This window comes from Gopherus flavomarginatus, chromosome 7, assembly GCF_025201925.1.
Source record: "Gopherus flavomarginatus isolate rGopFla2 chromosome 7, rGopFla2.mat.asm, whole genome shotgun sequence".
Lineage (NCBI taxonomy): Eukaryota > Metazoa > Chordata > Testudines > Testudinidae > Gopherus > Gopherus flavomarginatus.
The window spans coordinates 50,012,373-50,031,126 of record NC_066623.1 but is presented as its reverse complement, the minus strand read 5'-3'; the positions used below and the strand labels follow the sequence as shown (position 1 = coordinate 50,031,126).

The window sequence follows — 18,754 nt, the reverse complement described above, 5'->3', positions numbered from 1 at the left end:
GTCATTTTAATTTACATTCTATTGTTTGAGATATAGTATGCAGAATGTAATTGAAGGTTTGTAATACCTACTTATACAGGGGTGGAGTTAAGATTGTGTGTTCATATGAAAACTTTGACATTTATTTACTTTTGTGTTCTCAGATTTTCAGTTTTAGAATTCATGAATGTAATTTCTTTGCACTTAGACCCAAATCCTTAGCCTATTGCTGAGCCAGTCAAGTAACTGGGGTGAATGGCAGCTAGTTGTGTGGGGGGCACAGGGAGAAAGGAATCATTCCTCCCTTCCCCATATCATGAAGCTCTCTCTGAAGTAGTCAACATAGCCCTAACAAGTCTCCTTTGTGAGACAAAGGAAATGCAGTGAATCTAATCTGTCTGGATTTCAGTAAGGCATTTAATACAGTTTCACATGGAAAAGTATTAGTTAAACTGGAGAATATGGGGATTGATGTGAGAATTAAGAGGCAGATAAGGAATTGATTAAAGGGGTGACTGCAGCGCGTTGTACTGAAAGGCGAACTGTCAGCCTGGAGGGAGGTTACTAGTGGAGTTCCTCAGGGGTTGGTCTTGGGGCCAGTCATATTTAATATTTTTATTACTGACCTTGGCACAAAAAGTGGGTGTGTGTGCTAATAAAGTTTACGGATGACACAAAGTTGTGAGATGTAGCCAATATAGAATATCATACAAGAAGATCTAGGTGATCTTGTAAACTAGCGTAATAGAAATGGGATGAAATTTAATAGTGCAATGTGCAAGGTCATGCATTAGGGACTAACAACAAGATTTTTTGCTATAAGCTGGGGACTTAGTTGAGAGTGACTGGAGAAGAAAGACCTAAGTCTATTTGTTGATCACAGGATAACTATGAGCCATCAATATGAAAAAGATTAATGCAGTCCTAGGATACATCAGGCGAGATATTTCCATTAGAGCCAGGGAAGTGTTAATACCATTATACAAGGCCCTGGTGAGATCTCGTCTGAAATACTGGTGTGCAGTTCTGGTCTCCCATGTTTCAGAAAGATGAATTCAAACTGGAGCAGGTGCAGCAAAGGGCTGCTAGGATAATCCAAGGAATGGAAAACCTGCCTTATGAAAGGAGACTTGGTGAACATGACTTGTTTAGCCTAACCAAAAGGAGGCTGAGGGAAGATATGATTGTTCTCTATAAATACATCAAAGGGATAAATACCAGGGAGGGAGAGGAGTTATTTAAGTTAAGCGCTAATGTGGACACAAGAACAAATGACTGTAAACTGGCCATCAACAAGTTTAGGCTCAAAATTAGGTGAAGGTTTCTAGCCATCAGAGGAGTGAAGGTCTGGAACAGCCTTTTAAAGGGAACCAGTGGGGGTAGAAAACCTAACTGGCTTCAAGACCGAGCTTGATAAGTTTATGGAGGGGATGGTAGGAGGAGATTGCTCACATGCCATTGTAGGCAATTGGTGACTGCCAATAGTAAAAATCCCTAACTGCTGGAAATGGGACACTAAATGAGGAGGACTCTTGAGTTGCTACAGAGAATTCTTTCCCAGGTATCTACCTGGTGTGTCTTGCCCAGATACTCAGGATCTAACTGATCACCATAGTTAGGGTCGGGAAGGAATTTCCCTCCAGGGCGGATTGGCAGATTCACTGGGGGTTTTTTTGCCTTCCTCTGCCGCATGGGGAATAGGTCACTTGTAGGTTTAAACTGGAGTAAATGATTAATTCTCTGTAAATTGAAGTCTTTAAACCATGATTTGACTATTTTAGTAACTCAGCCGGAGATTAGGGGATTATTTCAGGAGTGGATGAGGTTCTGTGGCCTGCAATGTCTGACTTTCTGCACTAGATGATCATGATGATCCCTTCTGACTTTCAAGTCTGAGCCTACGAGAGCTGTGTGGCAGATACACACTCATGCACATCCCTCACCGCTACTCAGTGCGTACCCCCTCATAAGAGAATTCACTAGTTCTGCTGTGGGGGTGGTTTCCTCTAATTTAGTTATTGTTCCATTAATTCTTAATGTTTGCAAAGTGCTAAACTCCTTCAGATTGCCTGTTCTAGAATTAGTCATAGTCATTTTAACCCTTCGCTCCTACTTCATGTAATATGCTTTCTTGTGTTTTAAAAAATGACACTTTGGGTTTCAAATAATACAGATAAGATTCAAACATTGCATCCTTTTCCAAACCAAATACAAACTACAGACTTTTGAGGTTTGTCCATTGCTAACTCTGAATAGATGCAAGATTTAAAGAGGAAGTAGCTATTGCAGAGTGAGGAAGAGGGTTCAGTCCTCGATCCTTCATGCCAAGATAATGGTAGCCAACCTAAAGAGCTGAAGATACGCTTTTTGATTTCATGGTGTGGTGTCCTTACAGTCCATCGTGATTTTTAATCATTTATGCAACACAAAGTGTGTGCGTTTAGTGATAGTTGAGCCCATGCAGCATTGTAACTCTTGTCATCACATAAATGCAAAGTCACAGATGAAAATACTGCCCTGCATTGTCAAGGTGTCCTGCCCGCATTTTGTATCTCTGTAACTTTATCTGAAAGACTAGACCCTGTTTTTTTGCCTTAGTACTCCGGTGCATGCTTGCTGACTTCAGTGGAGATGCACTGGTTCATGGACTACAGAATACCCCACTCTTGTCTAGCTGCTGAAAGGGGGTCTAGTCAACTGATTTATTAGCTCAGCACTCCCCACCGTTTTCCAGCATCCATTGGTTGACAAGTGAATCATTGCACTGATCACTGCTCCTTTCACTCAGCCCTCGTCCAGACTAACCCGCGGCATCGGCGGGTTAAAATCGATTGCTCGGGGATCGATATATCGCGTCTAGTCTGGATGCGGTGTATCGATCCCCGAGCGCGCTTACATCGATTCCGGAACTCCATCAATCCGAACGGAGTTCCGGAATCGACGCGGAGAGCCGCGGACATCGATGCCGCGCCATCCAGACTGGTGAGTACCTCGATTTTAGAAATTCGACTTCAGCTACGTTATTCCCGTAGCTGAAGTTGCGTATCTAAAATCGATTTTAATTCCTAGTCTGGACGTGGCCTCAGACAACTTGCAGACCTGTATAATCAGCGGTTGAGTGTCATTACTGTGGGCAGTTAGACAGAATGTTGTGGGACCAGAGTTCAGTTCAGTGAAGCCCGAGCATGCTCTCCTATTCTTTTCTACCCTTGCGCCCACTGAATTCAGCCCAGATTACTGTTGCAGCAGGGAATTTCATCGCATCATTGATGTCTCACTCCAGAGGCAGAGAGCCTCTGTACTCTTCTTTTCCCCTTGAACAAGAGGGAAAAGAGAAGAAACTCTGGTATTACAGACCATTTTTATGAGAATTTAATATGGGGGCCAAAGTCAGGCTTATAACTGAAAACAATTCTCAGCTCTAACTATGTAAGTGCCATTGCCTCAACAAACATATAATCATGGCAGGTCCTGTCAGCGTGCTCAGGGCTGAGTAAGACCTGGTTCCTTCCCTGAGGGGTTGTTGAGCTTAATCTAAATATAGACGAAACACAACTTCCTTTTGGATCTGCTTGCATCATAGATTTAGTAGATTGATATCAAGAGCTACTTTAGTTGGACCTGGACAAGAAATCCACTAATGCTTAATAGCTGGACAGAGGGCCAGTATCACAGGATGGCTGGCCCTTTAAGGGAAGTTTGGCCCAATCCCATCTCTGACTAATCACTGCCTCCCACAGAGGTTAGGGATCAGGTGATAGGTGGAAGATTACCTAGTCTTCCTAAAAATGAGCAAGAGCTCAGTTGCTAAGGAAAAATGCAGGGAGGTCGTCTAGGTGGAGGGAAAGAACCCAGTTTATAGGAGACTCTCAGGAAGAGGGCCTGAGTAGTGTAATCCTGTTGGAAGCTGACCCTGAAGGAAAAGGGAGCAGAGGGGCTCAACTTGGGTCCAGGCAGACAGTGTGTGGAGTGTCCTGCTGTAGGAAGTAGATTGGTCCCTGCAGGAGACCCAAGTCAGGGAAAAGAGCATAACTGATATGAACATGTGCCAAGTGAAAGCAGCAAAGAATCCTGTGGCACCTTATAGACTAACGGAGGTTTTGGAGCATGAGCTTTCGTAGGTGAATACCTGCTTCATCAGATGCATGTAGTGGAAATTTCCAGGGGCAGGTGTGTGTGTGTGTGTGTGTGTGTGCAAGCAAGCTAGAGATAATGAGGTAGTTCATTCAAGGAGGATGAGGCCCTGTTCTAGCAGTTGAGGTGTGAAAACCAAGGGAGGAGAAACTGGTTTTGTAGTTGGCAAGCATTTCAGTCTTTGCTTAATCCTGAGCTGATGGTGTCAAATTTGCAGATGAACTGAAGCTCAGCAGTTTCTCTTGAAGTCTGGCCCTGAAGTTTTTTTGCTGCAGGATGGCCACCTTAAGGTCTGCTATAGTGTGGCCAGGGAGGTTGAAGTGTTCTCCTACAGGTTTCTGTATATTGCCATTCCTAATATCTGATTTGTGTCCATTTATTCTTTTGTGTAGAGACTGTCCAGTTTGGCCGATGTACATAGCAGAGGGGCATTGCTGGCATATGATGGCATATATTACATTGGTGGACGTGCAGGTGAATGAACTGGTGAAGGTGTGGTTGATCTGGTTAGGTCCTGTGATGGTATTGCTGGTGTAGATATGTGGACAGAGTTGGCATCGAGGTTTGTTGCATGGATTGGTTCCTGAGCTAGAGTTACTATGATGCAGTGTGCAGTTACTGGTGAGAATATGTTTCAGATTGACAGGTTGCCTGTGGGCGAGGACTGGCCTGCCACCCAAGGCCTGTGAAAGTGTGGGATCATTGTCCAGGATGGGTTGTAGATCCCTGATGATGCATTGGAGGGTTTTTAGCTGGGGACTGTATGTGATGTGGAGTCCTGTTGGTTTCTTTCTTGGGTTTGTCTTGCAGTAGGAGCCTTCTGGGTACGCATCTGGCTCTGTTGATCTGTTTCCTTATTTCCTCGTGCGGGTATTGTAGTTTTGAGAATGCTTGGTGGAGATTTTATAGGTGTTGGTCTCTGTCTGAGGGGTTAGAGCAGATGCAGTTGTACTTCAGTGCTTGGTTGTAGACAATGGATCGTGTGATGTGCCCAGGATGGAAGCTGCAGGCATGAAGGTAGGCGTAGCGGTCGGTAGGTTTCGGTATAGGGTGGTGGTAATGTGACCACTACTTACTTGCACCGTGGTGTCTAGGAAGTGGACCTCCTGTGTAGATTGATCCAGGCTGAGGTTGATGGTGGGGTGGAAGCTGTTGAAATCGTAGTGGAATTTTTCCAGAGACTCCTTCCCATGGGTCCAGATAATGAAGATGTCATCAATGTAGCATAGGTAGAGAAGGGGCGTGAGTGGATGAGAGCTGAGAAGGCGTTGTTCCAGGTTGGCCATAAAAATATTGGCATATTGTGGGGCCATGCGGGTGCCCATAGCGGTGCCACTGATCTGAAGATACATATTGTCATCAAATTTGAAATAGTTGTGTGTGAGGATAAAGGCACAGAGCTCCGCAGCCAGTTGTGCTGTGACATCATCAGGGATACTGTTCCTGACAGCTTGTATTCCATCTGTGTGTGGGATGTTTGTGTAGAGTGTTTTTCTTTTGAAGAAATAAAGTCAACACCCTGAAAAAAGGGGGACTAGAATCCTGTAGCTGGCAAGTGTTCCTTGGTGTGTGGGCTGGTGAGAGAGCTCACTGTCTTACCAGCAGTTAAAGTATATTTATGTAATTGCTAAACTTAAAGTAGGAGCATATAACAATTAAGTATATTTGATTGTATACCATTCCCCCACCTTTCATATATTTTGTCTTAAATTACAAGGTCTTAAGACAGTTCCTGTCTTGAACTCTCTAAATGTTCAGTGCCCAGAAGTTTTGCTTAGGGGACAGATCACTGGACTGGAACAAAGGAGACCTGTGCTCTGTTCCCAGCTCTGCCACTGGCCCACTGTCTGACATTGGTCAGGTCACTGTCTCATTCTGTGCCTCCATTTCCCTATCTGTAAAATGGAGATACTAACCTCTTTTATTCAGTGCTTTGAATCTACTGATGAAAAGGTGCTTTATAAGAGCTGGATATTATTACTTGATCTCAGAGTTATGAGTTCCCATGCCACCCTCCCATGAGGGATTAATATTAAGTCATATGCATGGTGACAGCACTTTTACTGACGTCTTATATTTATGGGATTTACAGAAGAAACAAATTTTGGTGAGAGATTAGTAAGGAGAGGGTGTCTGTGGACAGGGGCAGTTTCAGGCATAGAAATAAGGGTAAATAAGAATCAGAGATAAAGAGAACGAGAGAAATGAGGCGTTATTCATAGGTGAAGCAAATAGGAGAGAGGATGAGACAGGCTGGGGAACAGAATTAAGCCAAGTCTTGAAGGCAAGGACAAGAAATTAGAACTTGATATGGAAGAAAAGAAGAGGAAAGTAAAGGGACTTGTATGTGGGGACATGGTCTTTCGCAGGGAAGTATCTTAAACACTGCTTTCTGAATGCACAGATGGCAAGAGAACTTCTTTTGTAACTTATCCCATTTTGAGGGTGGGATTTTACAGCCTTCAAATGTCATTAATACTGGTTTCTTATATTAAATGTTAAGTGATGTTAGACTGGATTATGATTATGCATCTCTTTAATTACTGGATTTTAGATGGGTCACTGGAACTATGCTTTCTGCTAAAATGAAAATAGTGCAGTGTCATTCTGTGTATTTGGGGTTTTTTAAGCAATGCTATTTCAAGTGTTTATACTTAGAGTAAAAGATACTTAACTTTTCTGGTTTTCTTCTGTATTTTTTCAGATTATGTCTACTTTGAAAATTCTTCAAGTAACCCTTACTTGATACGAAGAATAGAAGAACTCAATAAGGTAATGCAGTGCTAATATATTTTCCCAGGTGTCTGAAACTGTTGGCTGTTTTTGATATTTGAAGAGAAATAACTTCATCTACTTTACCTCCCTTTTTATCCATTTGAAATAATTTGCAGTATCTTTTTTAAATTGCAAGCAACTACAAAATATACCACCTGATCATTGCATGGAGTATCTGGGGTCAGTCACTCATTCAAGAGTTGCTTGTCATGTGCTGTCTACAAATGCCAGAGAACACCAACTGAAAGTCATCCTGATGGTGACCTTACCCTCCCACTTTGGCGTGTCAGGCAAGGTTTAGTCTGCAGTTCTTAAACTCTTGGTGCTGTGATTGTTTGATCCAAAGATGAAATATGACCTTGGGGAGAGGATGAAGAGCCTTGTGGTTTAATCACCCTGGGAGCCTCTTTTATGAGGAAGAAGTAGATCAGGTCCTCAAGTCAACCAGCTGAAATCTTTCTCTTCTCATGGTCCCTGGAGCTGGTGTATTGTTTGTGTTCTTAGTCCTCCGAACATTCCTTCTTGCTTGGAGATGAAAAAGCAGCATGATAGGCACTGCCATTCCAGTATAACAGATGAAAGGTTATAAAGGGGCTAGGGAAAGGTATCTGAATCCTTTGGTACTGAGGATGAATATCAACACAGAGTGCCTGTTCTGAAACCCTCAACTGCTGTCCCTACCAAACAGTATCATTTTAGATTTAACTCCAAGTACAATTCTATTCAGTTCCTTGCAATCTGTGCAGAGGGAACTTGGTGTCATCTTCTTGGGGTTGGACCCAAATCATCCAGTTGCCATCAGAGATTGGCTAAGGAAATTCAGTGGTTGTGGGGAAATTTGTCCTTTTTAAAGCTGCTTTGTTGTATCCTTCAAAAGTTACCTGTAGATTTGCAATCTGGAGTAGTGGATGTGAAGTCCAGGTCATCCTTGTAATCACTCCCTTTTGGTATCAGGTCTCCTGTGGAGGAAGTTTGTGTCCCTTCCATGGGAGATACAGTGATAACCACATTTAGCACATACTGAGGAGGTTATCAAAGGTCTTGTCTACACTAGCAAGTTTCTGGGCAGTAAAGCAGCTTTCTGTGTGGTAACTCCCAAGGTATACATACTGCCAACCCACTTAGTGCACAGAAACTGTAAAGTTGCAGCGCTGTAAAAAAACATCTCAGTGAGAGGTAGAGCTTTCTGCACCAAGGCTACAGCGCCACAGTGGAAGTGTAGACACCCTGGTTGAATACAGCAGTGCGATTGGCCTATGGGAAGTGTCCCACAATGCTTGTTCTTGCCTCTCTGGTTATCAGTTTGAACTCAACTGCCCTGCCGTCAGGTGAGCAAATGTGAGCCCCACCCTTTAAATTCCTTGGGAATTTTGAAAGTCCCTTCCTCTTTGCTCAGTGATACATGCAGTGGTCTCAGCGTATCTTTCCAGGTGACTATGCCTGCTCCACACACCAGACCTGGAGCAAAGCCAAGCAGCTGGACCTCATCAGCATTTGGTGAGAGGAGGCTGTCCATTACCAGCTGTGTTCCAGCTGTGGGAATTATACCTAATGACAGATTCACGATGCATGACAGAAAGGGGCCATGACTGTGACACACTGCAGTTCAGGATCAAAGTGAAGGAGCTCTGTAACGACTACCACAAGGCGCAGGAAGCAAATCACCGCTTCGGTGCTGCGCCCACGAGCTGCCAGTTCTACAAAGAGCTGGACACAATACTCTGCAACCCCTGCCTCCACTGTGGATACTTTGGTGGCTCACGTGCCAGTTGAGAGTGGACTGAGCCAGGAGAAGGAAATCCTGGATGAAGATGTGGATGGGGAGGGGGACTCAGAGGCAGAGAGAGGCTCTGAGGTCAGAGAGGCATACAGCCAGGAGCTTTTCTCCACCTCAGAAGAAGCTAGCTAGTCACAGCTGCCGGAGTTTGGTGATGCACAAACAGGAGAGGATGCCTCTGGTAAGTGGCTTTGATTTTGGGAATCGCTGAAGCAAGCTGTTGGGAGCAGGAGGGTTGTAGAAAGCAGGCTTGTGTCTGTATGATGCACGTACCACCACATGCCTAGTCTGAGTGGCGGAACAGGGTGTTGATTGACTCCCTCACTTCACGGGAATCTACCTCATATCTCCACGAAACTCTCTCATGGAGATACTGGCAATCCACTGCCACAGGTTTTGGCAGAGCTGCTTTGTTTCTTGCCCCATTAAGGGTAACTTTCCCACACCACTCTGCTATCACAGGGGGCAGGGAAGAAGCAGGGGTGGGGGTGACCATTTGCTGCACAAAGGCAAGCTGCATAAGGACCAGGGTGGAAGCCACAGTCTTGGAAAAGACTCTCCTTTGATTCCCTGCTCACCCTCAGCAGCAAGTTATCATCCATAATGAACACAGCTTGTGGAAAACGTGGGGACAGTAATGATTATAAGGCCCCTGCCCCACAGTACTGGTTTTCTCCAAGAGCCATGTGCCCAGTGTACAGTATGGTCCTGGAACACTGATTTTTGCCTGCTCCTGTGGCTACTCATCATTTTGCAGGGCTTGTGGCTCATGTACACTTGCCTGGGGTCAGCCAGTTAGTGACAGGTTTGTGAGTACTGGCTGTATTTTAAAGAACTGAATCAGTGGTCTGTGTTGCAAACAATACTGCTTCTGTAAAATGTTGCATTTTGGCTTCACAGATATGACTTTGGGAGCCCAGCCTCCCTCATTGTTACCGCTGGCTGAACGGCTGCACAGAATTAGAAAGTGGCCATGAAGAACTACAGAGGACTTTCTGTGTGATATGTCATGACGCACTCTGCAGCCAAAAAATAAGAATTGAAGGAATGGTGGGACAGCGAGAAGAGGGACCGAATGGAGAATGTGGCATGCCAGAATGAAGCCATAGAGCGTCTCTTAAAAAATATGGAGCACCAAGCGGACACGCTCCAGGTGCTACTAGCACTGCAAACCCAGGAGCTCCATGCCAGTCCTCCCCTGCAGTTGCTGTCGCAAAACTCTTTCCAGTGTGTCCCTCAGACACCGCCAACACACTCTTATCAACCTCCTAGCTCCAATCTGTACTCCTCCCCTGCCACAGTCCAGCACTGTGGACTCCGAGTACCCACTGCACTCAACACCCATCTCTCTGCAGTTTAGCCCTGCTGAAGTACAATACCCACTGCACTGTACTCCAAAGGAGAAGGTTGGATATGATACCTGGACTTACACAAATTTTTAATCATCCTGGAACCCCACCTCCTCAGACCCTCCCTTCCCCTATCCCCCTCAGGGCTGATTTTTTTTTCTCCCTCTCCTCCAGTTGTTATTTTATTTAAAAACAATTGTTTTGGTTTGAAAGCAATCTTTATTCCATTAATTGAAAGCAAACGGAGCCCTGCAAAGCAGAAGGCAATTTTCTTAAACCTTCATAGTGCATTGTCTGCACCAGTCACAATCCCCTTCTACATTACAAGCACTGCACTCCCAAGCGTAGCAACAAATATTAGTGTCTTTCAGCTTCAAATTGTTGCCTTAAGGCATCCCTGATCCTTATGGTCCTGTGCTGTGCCCCTCTAATAGCCCTGGGTCTCTGACTGTTGCAATTCAGCCTCCAGGCGCTGAGCCTCACCAGTCCATCCCTGAGTGAAACTTTCACCTTTTGCTTCATAAGTATTATGGAGCATGCAGCTATAAGCATAGGAATATTGTCATTTGCCAGGTCTAGCCTCTCATAGGCAGCGCCAGCGGGTCTTTAAGCGGCCAGAAGCACACTAATAGTCATTCTGCACTTGCTCAGCCTGTTGTTGAACCACTCTTTGCTGCTGTCAAGGTGCCCCACGTGTGGCTTCATGAACCACAGCATTAAGGGATAGGCGGGGTCTCCCAAGATCACAAGTGGGAATTTTGACTTCCACTATGGTGATTGTCTGGTCTGGGAAGAAAGTCCCTGCTTGTAGCTTCCTGAACAGGCCAGTGTGCCGAAAGATGCGTGCATCATGCACCTTTCCGGACCAGCCTGCATTAATGTCTGTGTAACGGCCACAGTGACCCACAAGCGCCTGGAGAACCATTGAGAAATACCCCTTGTGATTAATGTACACAGTGGCTAGGTGGTCTGGTGCTGGAATTGGATTATGTGTGCCATCTATCACCCCTCCACGGTTAGGGAAACTCATTTGTGCAAAGCCATCCACAATGTCACGCACGTTGCCCAGAGTCACGGTTTTTCAGAGCAGGGTGTGTTTAACGGCCCTGCACACTTCTGTCAACACAAGTCCAATGGTCAACTTTCCCACTCCGAACTGGTTAGTGACCAATCGGTAGCAGTCTGGAGTAGCCAGCTTCCACAGTATAATCCCTATGCACTTCTCCAACAGCAGGGCAGCTCTCATTCTCATGTCCTTGTGCTGTAGGACTGGGAGGAGCTCATCACACAGTCCCAGAAATGTAGCTTTCCTCATGTGAAAATTCTGCACCAACTGCTCGTCATCCCAGACGTGCATGATAATGTGATCCCACCATTCAGCGGTTGTTTCCTGAGCCCAAAAGCAGCGTCCCACTGTGGTCAGCACCTCTGTGAATGCCACAGGAAATCTTATGTCCTAGCTAGTACGTGTGGCGAGATCAATGTCAAATTGCTCTTGCCTTTGTAGTTTAAGGAATAACTCCACTGCCACTCGTGACGTATTAGTGAGAGCAAGCAGCATATTGGTCAACAGTGCAGGATCCATTCCTGCACACCAAAGAGGCAGAGCGCACAGTACACAAAGTGTTGAAAGATGGCACCAAATGTGGATGGAAGCACAAGGATTGCTGGGTTGCGAAGCAATGCATCATGGGCCATTAGGACAGGACCCAGGTTGCCCCGCGACCCCATCTGCCTTCCCACAACTCTAAGTGGCAGCAGAAGAAGAGAGACTCTGTGGGATAGCTGCCCAGAGTGCACTGCGCTGAATACCGCTGCTAGTGCCTCAGGTTACGTCTACACTATGGGTTTATTCCGATTTTACATAAACCGGTTTTATAAAACAGATTGTATAAAGTCGAGTGCACGCCGCCACACTAAGCACATTAATTCGACAGTGTGCGTCCATGGTCCAAGGCTAGCGTCGATTTCTGGAGCGTTGCACTGTGGGTAGCTATCCCATAGTTCCCACAGTCTCCCCGCCCCTTGGAATTCTGGGTTGAGAGCCCAGTGCCTGATGGGGCAAAAATCATTGTCACGGGTGGTTCTGGGTACAGCCTCACCCCTCCCTTCGTGAAAGCAGCAGACAACCATTTCGCACCTTTTTTCCTGGGTGAACTGTGCAAACGCCATAGCACAGCAAGCCTGGACCCTGCTCAGATCAATACCGCAATAGTGGACGTTGTAAACACCTCAGGCATTCTCGTGCAGTCTGTGCTGAACCGGGACCTGCAAAGCCAGGCGAGGACGTGGACGCAGAATTATCTCAAACTGCGGGCCCCTGCGCTTTGGAGATCCTGCTGGTAATGGAGCAGGTTCTACCCTTTGAACGCCGATTTTGGGCCCGGGAAACAAGCACAGACTGGTGGGACCGCATAGTTTTGCAGGTGTGGGACGATTCCCAGTGGCTGCGAAACTTTCGCATGCGTAAGGGCACTTTCATGGAACTTTGTGATTTGCTTTCCCCTGCCCTGAAACGCCATAATACCAAGATGAGAGCAGCCCTCACAGTGGAGAAGCGAGTGGCAATAGCCCTCTGGAAACTTGCAATGCCAGACAGCTACCGGTCAGTCGGGAATCAATTTGGAGTGGGAAAATCTACTGTGGGGGCTGCTGTGATGCAAGTAGCCAAAGCAATCATTAAGCTGCTGCTATGAAAGGTTGTGACTCTGGGAAACGTGCAGGTCATAGTGGATGGCTTTGCTGCAATGGGATTCCCTAACTGTGGGGGGGCGATAGATGGAACCCATATCCCTATCTTGGCACCGGAGCACCAGGGCACCCAGTACATAAATTGCAAGGGGCACTTTTCAATGGTGCTGCAAGCACTGGTGGATCACAAGGGACGCTTCACCAACATCCATGTGGGATGGCCAGGAAGGGTTCATGACGCTCCCGTCTTCAGAAGCAGTACTCTGTTTAAACTTCTGCAGCAAGGGAATTACTTCCCAGACCAGAAAATAACAGTTGGGGACGTTGAAATGCCTATAGTTACCCTGGGGGACCTAGCCTACCCCTTGATGCCATGGCTCATGAAGCCATACACAGGCAGCCTGGACAGTGGTCAGGAGCTGTTCAACTACAGGCTGAGCAAGTGCAGGATGGTGGTAGAATGTGCATTTGGCCATTTAAAGGCGCGCTGGCGCACATTACTGACTCGCTCAGACCTCAGCCAAACCAATGTCTCCTTTGTTATTGCTGCTTGCTGTGTGCTCCACAATCTCTGTGAGAGTAAGGGGGAGACCTTCATGGCGGGGTGAGAGTCTGAGGCAAATTACCTGGCTGCTGATTACGCGCACCCAGACACCAGGGCGATTAGAAGAGCACACCAGGAAGCGGTGCGCATCAGAGAAGTTTTGAAAACGAGTTTCATCACGGGCCAGGGTACGGTGTGACTGCTGTGTTTGTTTCCCCTTCACGAATGCCCCCCCTTTATTGACTCCTTCCCTGTAAGCAACCCACCCTCCCCCTTCAATTACAGCTTGCTTAAGGAAATAAAGTCACTATCGTTTAAAAATCATGTATTCATTATTAAAAAGTAATTATAAAAAGAGGGAGAGAACTGACAAGGTATCCCGGGTGTGGTTTGGGAGGAGCATAGGAGGGAAGGAAAAGGCCATTAAATACATTTCAATGTAATGACAGCCTTTGGTTGGACTGTCCACTGGGGTGGAGTGGGCGGGTGCACAAAGCCTTCCCCCACGCGTTCTTACACGTCTGGGTGAGGAAGATATGGAACATGGTGAGTGGTGAGGGTGGTTACACGGGGCTGCAGCGGCACTCTGTGACCCTGCTGCTGTTCCTGAAGATCCACCAGATGTCAGAGGATATCAGTTTGATCATGCAGCAGCTCCAGCGTTGCATCCCGCCACCGCTGATCTTCCTGCCTACACCTCTGATCTCGAGCGTCTCTCCTATCCTCATGTTGGTCCCTCCTGTCCTCACATTCACTGGCATATTTCCTGTACTTTGCTACCACGTCCTTCCAGTCATTCAGATGAGCTCCTTCATTGCGGCTTACTTCCATGATTTCTGAGAACATTTCGTCTCGGGTCTTTTTTCCTCCGCCTTATCTGAGAGAACCTTTGGGATGGAGTAGGGAGGCTTGAAAAATGTGCAGCTGCATGAGGGAGGGAAAAAAGGGAGAGAAGTATTTAAAAAGATACATTTTACAGAACAATGGTTAAACTCTTTCACAGTGAACAACACTATTCACCTTACATAGCACATGTGATTTCACTACAAGGTCGCATTTTGCATCTTAATATTGAGTGCCTGCGGCTCTGGTGTTACAGATCTCACAGACGCAGGTCCGGACATCACAATTCAGCTTGCATGCGGACATGGTAAGACATTGTCTTTTGGCTTCTCCAGCCTTCATATACACAGTGCCCTCTGATGCTTCTTCCTGTTAACATGCAGCAGCACAAGCCAAACCCCCCATCCAATTCTCTAGGATGATTGCTTTACCTTTCCCCCCACCGCTTGGCTGGTATCATGGAAGATCACTGCTAGCCAAATGCAAAAAAGCTTAGCGCTATCCTTCCTCCCCTCCCCCCACTTGGCTACGTGCAAGGAAGGATTTCTTTTAAGCAACAGCCCAGTAGGAAAATGTCCATCTCTGTCCCCTTAATTAATTTCCTGACTTTCAACCAGGTTACCAGGAACGATATCACTCTGCTGAGGATAACAGAGTGAGATAAAGAACGGATGTTTCTTGGATGCCAGCAATCACCGGGACCATACGCAGCTATGCTTTGTCATGCAATGATACCCGATTACTTGCTACATGCCTGGCGTGGTAAAGTGTCCTACCATGGTGGACGGAACAAGGCTGCCTTGCCCAGAAACCTTCTGCAAAGGCTTTTGGAGTACCTCCAGGAGCGCTTCATGGAGATGTCCCTGGAGGATTTCTGCTCCATCCCCAGATATGTTAACAAACTTTTCCAGTAACTTTACTGGCCGCGAATGCATCCCAAGCCCTCATGGCAAATCAATCATTAAAAAACGCTTGCTTTTAAACCATGTTTTATATTTACAAAGGTACACTCACCAGAGGTCGCTTCCATGGCTTCACTGTCTGGGCTAGTGGCTTGGGAGGGCTGGGAGGGTAATTCTGTCTGAGTCACAAAAAGCTCCTGGCTGTTGGGGCTAACGGAGTGCTGTGTGCTCGCTGCAAGGTCGTCCTCCTCTTCTTCTTCCTCCTCCTCCTCCTCATTTTTCCCTTCCGCAGAATCCTCAGCCATGGTTGAGATTACAACCCCCACCTCAGAATCCACACACAGGGGTGGGGTAGTGGTAGCGCAGCCCCCTAAAATTGCATGCAGCTGAGCGTAGAAGCGGCATGTTTTCGGCCCTGCCCCGGACCTTCTGTTTGCTGCTTTGGTTTTCTGGTAGGCTTGTCTGAGCTCCTTAACTTTCACTCTGCACTGCACTGCACTGAGTCCCTGATGTAGCCTTTGGCCATCATAGCCTTGGAAATTTTTTCAAATATTTTTTCATTTCGTCTTTTGGAACGGAGTTCTGTTAGCACTGAATCCACTCCCCATATAGCGATCAGATCCAGTACCTCCCATGCGGTCCATGCTGGAGCTCTTTTTCGATTCTCAGGAGAGTGCATTGCTACCTGTGCTGATGAGCTCTGCGTGGTCACCTGTGCTGATCACAGCTCCCCGCTGGCCAAACAGGAAATGAAATTCAAAAGTTCACGGGGCTTTTCCTGTATACCTGGCCAGTGCATCCGAGTTCAGACTGCTGTCCAGAGCGGTCACAGTGGTGCACAGTGGGATACCACCCGGAGGCCAATACCGTCGATTTGCGGCCACACTAACCTTAATCCGATATGGTAATACTGATTTTAGCGCTACTCCTCTCGTCGGGGAGGAGTGCAGAAACCGATTTAAAGAGCCCTTTATATCGATATAAAGGGCCTTGTAGTGTGGACAGGTACAGCGTTAAATCGGTTTAACGCTGCTAAAATCAGTTTAAACGCGTAGTGTAGACCAGGCCTCAGTTGTGAACACACTAATGTACAGGCAGCTGACAGTGTGAATGCAGCAGCAGTTTCCCTTCAGCACTTTCTGAGCGGTGCTGTAACTGCCAATGTAGACATACTCAAAGGTAGACTTGTTTTGTGTTGCGGCAATATCGATGTCTGAATCTTTCCTCTGGAATAGTCAGGGAACTAAATTTCTGGGAGATGCATATCGCAAGTCATAATCCCTATCAAGACGAGAGGCATTTTCTCCACTACTATGAACACTTACTTTCCTCAGAAAAAGAGGTGCGTCAGGATTCTTGAGATCTTAATGGCTCCAGACCAAGTGTGGTATTTGGATCTATTGGCAGTTTCCTGGGAAGCTTTTCTCCTTTCTCCCTGTCTTACAAAGAAGGTCAAATTCTCAACCCAGATCTAGAAATCTGCCATCTTGTGGCTTGGATTATGGGTCCTCACATTTTCAGAATAATCCAAAATTGTTAAATATTTAAGATAAACTTGGTCAAAGTCTTCAAGCCTTGCACCAGAGAGCTCTATGCCTCTGTTTGGGATCATTTGTGCTTGTGCAAATAAGTGTTGTCTTGATGTTTCTAATTCTAGATCATTGGATACAATTAAAGATCTTGATTGTTGTCCTTTCACCATTAAGGTTTTAGTAGCTACCTTATATATTGGCCTTATATTTTCTTGTGCAGGGAATGGCACTCCTTATTCACCTTTGGTTTTCTGGGTGGGCTTTTATATCCCTGTTTCTCAAACTGCCAGTCTAAGCAGCCTTGAGATTTAAATCTAGATCTTGCAGAACTCATCAATGCACTGCTCTGGGATACTGTAGCTTAAGTTTTTTTTTTGTTTTCTTCATTCAGGCATTTTGGGGAGAAGTCTACAAGAGAATTGAGATCTCAGAGTTCATGCAAATAAGCTTGCTCGCATACTTTTATCTGTTTGTTACGAACAGAAATATACAGTCAGCTTCAAAAATGGTTAGGTATATTACCTTATTTTAAGAACAACAAAAGAGAGACACACACAAACTCACCCTCTTTCATATAGTTAAGTATCAGGGGGTAGCTGTGTTAGTCTGGATCTGTAAAAGCTGCGAAGAGTCCTGTGGCAACTTATAAACTAACAGGCATTTTGCATGCATCCGACGAAGGGAGTATTCACCCAGCAAAGCTCATGCGACAAAATGTCTGTTAGTCTATAAGGTGCCACAGGACTCTTTGCTGCTTTCATATAGTTGTCATTGACAAAAGTGTTGCTGCCTGTTGCATTTTTATTGTTGCTCTTTTTGGAACTTCCCTTGAGCTACTTATTCTTCAGGTGGGAGAACCTTACGCATGTGATATCAACTTGGTGGATTCCTTCTATCCCTTCAAACTCTGAAGGGACAGAGAAGGGGAATGTTTTGGAGTTTTTTTATCTTTGCAACTTATTTTTTTTATTGTACTTTTTTGAGACATTAACTTCTGACTGACTTAGATTGGCTAACCTTTTTCTTTTTTGGGGGGGGGGGGGCGTAGCTTTTGTTTCCCACTAGATTAGGAATTGAATGGAAAGTTGTAGGAGTAGTAAATTATTCTCTCGGGCAGTGAGCAATCCCCAGTGTGCGGCTGGTTTGCTCTCCTACTGAAACTGCTGCCCTGAGACCTAGGCATGATAATTCTGCAGGAGAAGCAGAATTACAAAGAAAAAACCAGATTCTGATCTCCTTACTCCTGTTGAATAGTACCTGATGCCACTTGGATCAGTTTTAGAGTAAATGGAACACTTGTGGAATAAGGTTCTACTGCGTTTGAGACAGGATCAAAATCTGATCCTGTGTAGGTTTTTTTTTCTTCATTACTGTATGAGGTCATCCAGTCCATTTGGCTAAATCCTTGCTTAACCTACAGATAAGGTTAATTAAAATCGCCTGCCTCAGGCAATCAAGATAAATGGGTGTGAGGTCAGGAAGGAGTTTCCTGCTGGCATCCTTTGCGTACAGCTCAGTGTAATTTCTCAGAAGCCTTTTGAGTTCTTGTTGTTGTTCCTCTGTATCATCCAGTATAGACCATGATTGAGAAGAAGAAATGGAGATTTAGAACAATGGTCTGTTCTGGTATGGTAACTTCTATTTTTCCATATTGTAGAACTGCAGAACATTTGCTTAGTGTTTCATTTTCTATAGAAATGCATTCTATTCGTAGCAGGGCTCATGTATTTGATTGGAGTACTTATAGCTAAAATTTCTAAATACTTGAATGGATTTCTATTTCAGTAGTTTGAGATCCAGGTTTTTATTTATGCCGAAGAATAATTTTTCTACTCACTGTTACAGACGGCCAATGGAAATGTGGAAGCAAAGGTGGTGTGTTTCTACAGAAGAAGGGATATATCGAGTACGCTTATTGTATTGGCTGACAAACATGCAAGTAAGTTTGTTTATTTTAAAATATTATTGATTATAATTTCTACGGTTGGATGAAGTGGTGATACATGCATCTTTAAAATAGCATCTTGGAGCTAGGTTAATTTAAATTTATGATCCCCATCCTAAGCAACTAAGTAGTAACCAACAATTAATTGTATCATTTGGTTGGCTGAGTTCTGACCTTTTTTTATTTAAGAAACAAAGGCCTGTTGAACAGTCAATTGACTGGGTGTCATTTGGTTGTCACAGGTGTGTGTGTATGTATGAATGGGAGCACATTTATTATTACA

The 18,754-nt window shown here is 45.4% G+C and overlaps 1 protein-coding gene across 3 annotated transcripts in view; it reads left to right on the top strand.

The window, feature by feature from the left end:
* Window positions 1-18,754, top strand: part of MTA1 (metastasis associated 1) — a 179,049-nt gene that overhangs the window by 39,753 nt on the left and 120,542 nt on the right. For all 3 annotated transcript variants that reach the window (XM_050963186.1, XM_050963187.1, XM_050963189.1), the window contains exons 2-3: window positions 6,818-6,885; window positions 18,372-18,465. In XM_050963186.1, the coding sequence (XP_050819143.1) occupies window positions 6,818-6,885; window positions 18,372-18,465 (162 nt within the window). The remainder of the gene's footprint in view (window positions 1-6,817; window positions 6,886-18,371; window positions 18,466-18,754) is intronic.